This window comes from Melanostigma gelatinosum, assembly GCF_949748355.1.
Source record: "Melanostigma gelatinosum genome assembly, chromosome: 3".
Classification (NCBI taxonomy): Eukaryota; Metazoa; Chordata; class Actinopteri; order Perciformes; family Zoarcidae; genus Melanostigma; species Melanostigma gelatinosum.
This window is the reverse complement of record NC_136636.1, coordinates 24,834,904-24,840,057: the sequence shown is the minus strand read 5'-3', so window position 1 is coordinate 24,840,057 and position 5,154 is coordinate 24,834,904. Positions and strand designations below refer to the sequence as shown.

Sequence of the window (5,154 nt, the reverse complement as noted above, 5' to 3'; positions counted from 1 at the left end):
AACAAGTATTCCCACTAAAGCCACTGACAGGAACACTCTGATGACTGCAGGCAGTTTGAATCCTAGACCACTGAAAGAAGCTCTTCCTTTAAGACAACTACACATTGTACAATCACTGAAAGAGACTTCAATATCAATTCAGACAACAGCAACATTTAGTCTTTGAAACAAATCAATGTAAATTTAATGAAAGACATCTTTACAGAAAGTGGTGAGAACAAAATCTCTTGGATAAAAGAAGCTCTGGTGATTTCTCTCTTTAAGACACATGCAGTGGAAGAGAAACAACAACAAACTAATACATCAATACACATTCACAACAAACATTTAGACCGCAGAGAAGTTTACATTTTCCTGCAGAGAAATGTGAGTTCAGGTCAACAAAGATCATCATGAGCAGTGATAGCCTCCATGGTTTAACAGACACAGGAAGGAGCTCCACCTGAAGGAACTCAAACATGTACACAACAATGATGACAAGATGTCAAAGTACCGCCCTCAATCTTTGATGGACAGGTCAACAAAATCAGGTCTCAGCAAAAATGGACACAAAATGAGTTTAACAGAAATTTGCTGTTCCATGAATCACTTCTGTCTATTTTAGTTTACAGAGCTCAGCAGTGTCTCCATGATAACCACACAACCAAAGTCCAGCATAGAGAGGCTGAGTGAATGTGGTCTGGACTCTGTGGAGGAGAGTCATGGTTTCAGAGACGCTGTAGAAAGACAGAATACCTGCTCTGTGATCCAGGTACACTCCTACTCTGGAGGACTGAGGACCAGAGAAGGGAGTTCTGATACTATTGTACAAAAATATAAAACTGTTTTTGTTACAATGTAACGCCCAAGATTTGTCATTTTCTCCAAAACAACATTCTTCAGACCTCCCTTTTCTGCTGATATTCTTGAATGCGACTGCTACAAAAACTACTTCTCTCCACTCCACCTCCCAGTAACAACGTCCAGTCAGACTCTCTCTACTCAGGACCTGACGACATCCAGTGAACCTGTGTGGGTGATGACAATAAGGCTGTTGTTTACTCATTATTGTTGCTTTTCTGTTGCCCTCAGATAATAACAGATCGGTGTGCGCTGTGTTTGGATCCAGTGTGATTTCACTTGAATATCTTAAGAATCCAGGTCTGGTCTTGGGCTCTGCTTGTGAATGAGCCAGGAAAACGTCCACTTCAGTCGCTGCCAGTGAGTTCACGTCTTTCTCTCTGTCCTGGATTCTCTGCTGGATGTTTAGTCGACTCACCTCCAGCTCTCTCTGCCTCTCAATCCTTTCTGCTGCAGCTGAGACTGTGTCGTGGCCTTTGTGTTCATCCACAGAGCAGAGGTAACAGATACACTGCTGATCAGTACGGCAGAACATCTTCATCACCTCATCGTGATGAGAGCAGATGTTCTCCTGGAGCTTCTTGGAGGGGTCCACCAGCTTGTGTTTTGTTAATTGAGCTGCGTCATCATGACGCTGGAGGTGTTTCTCACAATAAGAGACCAGACAGACGAGACAGGACTTGAAGGCTTTCAGTTTCCTCCCAGTGCAGACATCACAGGACACATCTTCAGGTCCAGCATAGCAGTGATCAGCAGGAGCAGCTTGGAGTCCAGTCTTCTTCAGCTCCTCCACTAAAACTGCTAACATGGTGTTTTTCAGCAGGAGAGGCCTCGGTGTGAAGGTCTGCCTACACTGAGGGCAGCTGTGGAGTTTCTTCACATCCTCTTCATCCCAGAAGCTTTTAATACAGTTCATGCAGTAGCTGTGTCCACAGGAAGTAGTCACCGGATCCTTCAGTAGATCCAGACAGATGGAACAAGAGAAGGCTTCCCGATCCAGCTGAACTCCTTTCTGCGCCATTTCACCTCTCAGTGACAACGACTGTCTGAGTTTCGCTTCACTAGAAGTGACTCTGCTTTGACTTCTGATCTGAACAACATGTGTTTGTTCAGTGAATGGAGGCTGTCAGCTCTATCGCTGCACCACCATGTTGGTTACAGCCATCTTTAAAACTGTAGATCTGAAGGGGAGGGAACAAGGAAACATGTGGGCAGAGTGGAGCCGCTGTGTTTGAGAGCAGGAGGAAGAAGGAGGGCTTATCAAGCTGTGCTTCATTCCAGGAAGAGGAGCAGCGCTGTGAATGTCAACTTTGCTTCGTCATTTACAAGCAGAGCCTCGGTTAAAACCTGTTATGATGTGGTGTGTTCACGGACCCAAATGCAGACTCAGACAGCAGAGTTCTATTTCAAAACCAAGGTAATTTATATTTCTCAGTCAAGGGAAAAGACAGGAAATGGCCAAAGTCAATAGGAGGCGTCTCCACGCCTCCGCACGGTTCCAAGCCGGAAAGTGGCTAATCCTACTCAGCGGCAGATGAGGCCAACAGGAAAACTGTCAAACGTCAATACGGAGGCGCGTCCTCGTGCTCCGCTCGGATCCTACCTGGGAGGTGGCAGGTCCGCGTCCGCGGCTGGCAGGCAGGCTGGAACGTCTGTGTGATACCCGAGGCTCGGCACAGGAACGCCAAGACTACACAGTTTCGCTGAACTCTGATTCGAGCTAATCTTTGATTAAATGAATCCTCGTTGGTGCATCCCAGCAAAATAAATCTGTATCTCCAATGTAACTCTCCTAATGGAGCCCCATTGTGACCCAGAGTGAGTGCATCCAGACCCCTATATGGGAGGTTGTGTCAGCACTGGTTTAAATGTTCCAGGAACACACTGAACGCTACGTAACCACAAGCCCACTTCAAATGGCAGACCCTCAGGGGAGGCCACATGAATGAATGCTCCCTATAGAGGATCTGTCTGTCTGTCTGTATATATATATATATATATATATATATATATATATATATATATATATATATATATATATATATATATATATATATGCATTTAAATACATCAATATAGATGTCCTTCTGGATTGACAGAGACTGATCTCTCATTCTGGAAATATTGCTTGTTTAAATGCCCTTGTTTTATGTACAGTAACTACTCAGATCAGTACAAAGCAGCAGCAGAGAACAATAGAGAGAGCTCATGGCATTTCCTGTCTTATTCTGCCTTTCATCTCGGGACACCTTTTTTTTCAGACTGTGCTTGACTGACAGTGTTGTTGCACCTGTTAGGGCGTGGGCAAGGTACACCTTCGTCATTCTTAAGCTGCAGTCACACCAGACAATAGGCTGTGCTGGTGGAGCATGGTTTATGGGACATATTTGACTCCCACTCCTTTATTTAGGACGAGAGCCAAGTATTCAGAAGCTGTCACACAGCAACACAGGTGTTGTTGGTGTTCTCAGTAATGATCAGTCGCTGTGTTTACCGTACACACGGTGCCTCATGGAACCAGATTGTTTCCTTAGGGTTGCCAGTAATATGATTCCTGAAATGTCATGTAAAGCAGAAACTGGTTCTCCTTTATCAGGTTAAAACAACTACACATTGTAAAATAATTGAAAGAGACTTTAATATAAAATCATTGGATCTTAAAAAAGAGTTCCAAACAGACGAGTTTCCTTCTCAATAGGCTGATTGTTCTTACAACAAGATCAGAGTATTTTATTTTCTTGAAACAAGATTACTTTCTTTATCATGTAAACCTTCAATGTGTTCATATCCATCAGTACGACACATCAATTCAGCCAACAGCAACATTTAGTAAATGGACAGACTGACAACTGGGATGAGAGTGACAGGAGTATTTATGTCAGCTGGAGGCAATCACAGGAGATGAGGCACAGCTGTGCCTACGGAGAGAGGCGCGGCAGTGGGCGGGACTCGTAGGAGGACACTACTGAGGGAAATACAGCAGAGTGAGACATAAATCCTCACAAAACCTGCTCCACTTTAGAAAACATTTCTCTTTTTTTATTGCAAGACAAGAGTCAATACATAAACATAACAAGAGGACGACAAGAACAGTGAGATACAAGCCAGCAAACATCATATAGTCAGATTATGGGAGAACGCTGTGATTTGTGTGTGTGCGTGCGTGCGTGCGTGCGTGCGTGCGCGCGCGCGTGTGTGTGAGAGAACGAAAAGACCATAAGAAAGTACATCAATTACAAAATAACAACAACAACAAAGTCAGGGGCAGTATCGCCCCGACCACTGGCAGCAAACCACGACCGGGCACCGTCATGGAGCTCCAGAACAGGTCAGTAGGATCAGCCAGGCCGGGTCAACCGGATTGAATATTATTTAATTCATTCATTATTATTATACTTGTATTGAATGTATTTTATTTTATTAATGATTACCATCATCCTTTTCTTTTTAGACTGATCGGTCTAGAACAGGGATTCCCAAAGTGTGGTGTGCGGCCTAAAAAAGGGGGTGCGCGGCCTAAAAAGTTTGGGAACCGCTGGTCTAGAAAAACATCTTGAAGACGTTCTAGTTTCTTCACATTTGGTCTCACAGGTTTCCAGTTGATACATGTGCAGGTGATACATGTGATGAGATTATTGTTACGGTCGGTTATTCTGCACCCATGCGCAGACACCAGGACAACAGGGTAGGTGAAAAAAAGGTTTTATTTAGTTTGTTTGTGGAGCCGGTGGAACATGCGGGTAGGAAGGTGAGGCGGTGTGAGTGACGGCAGCTGGGCGGCGACGTGGCACAGGAATCTTGGAGCACAAGAAAAACAAGTTAGTTGCAGATCGGGAAAAACAAAGCGAACTAACTGGTGAGACGAGATAAACTCAGAGGGGCCGAGACTGTAGCTACCACTGAGCTGAAGAAACAATCTGGCGATGAGACTGAAGGAAGCTGGGGTATTTGAGCTGTCTGTGATGATGGTCTGATTGTTGGCAGGTGTGGAGATGAGCTCAGGTGCCGGATGATTAAAGCCGCGCCCATGCCATACACACACAGACAGAGAGAAGAGGGGAGACACCGATACGAGCTGAGGTCACAACAGTGTGGTCATTGACGACCCGGGGGGCACAGAGGAAGAGGAAGACACAGAGGAAACTGGCTTGAGCAGTGAGACGTGGAAGGTAGGATGGACCTTTAAAGAGGCTGGGAGTTTGAGCCGGACCGCAGAGGGATTGATGACTTTATCCACCTCGAAGGGTCCGACAAGCCGGGGTGCCAACTTGCAGGATTCCACTTGAAGAGGTAAGTCCCGGGATGACAGCCATA

General features: G+C 45.2%; 1 protein-coding gene across 1 annotated transcript; it reads right to left on the bottom strand.

Moving 5' to 3' along the window:
- Positions 1 to 217: 217 nt before the first annotated feature.
- Positions 218 to 1,861, bottom strand: LOC306775879 (tripartite motif-containing protein 16-like; the record flags this gene model as incomplete). Its single annotated transcript, XM_079266431.1, has 1 exon — positions 218 to 1,861. One exon carries the CDS (start codon positions 1,859 to 1,861, stop codon positions 596 to 598), a length of 1,266 nt encoding a protein of 421 aa, XP_079122557.1. The 3' UTR covers positions 218 to 595.
- Between the last annotated feature and the right edge of the window lie 3,293 nt (positions 1,862 to 5,154).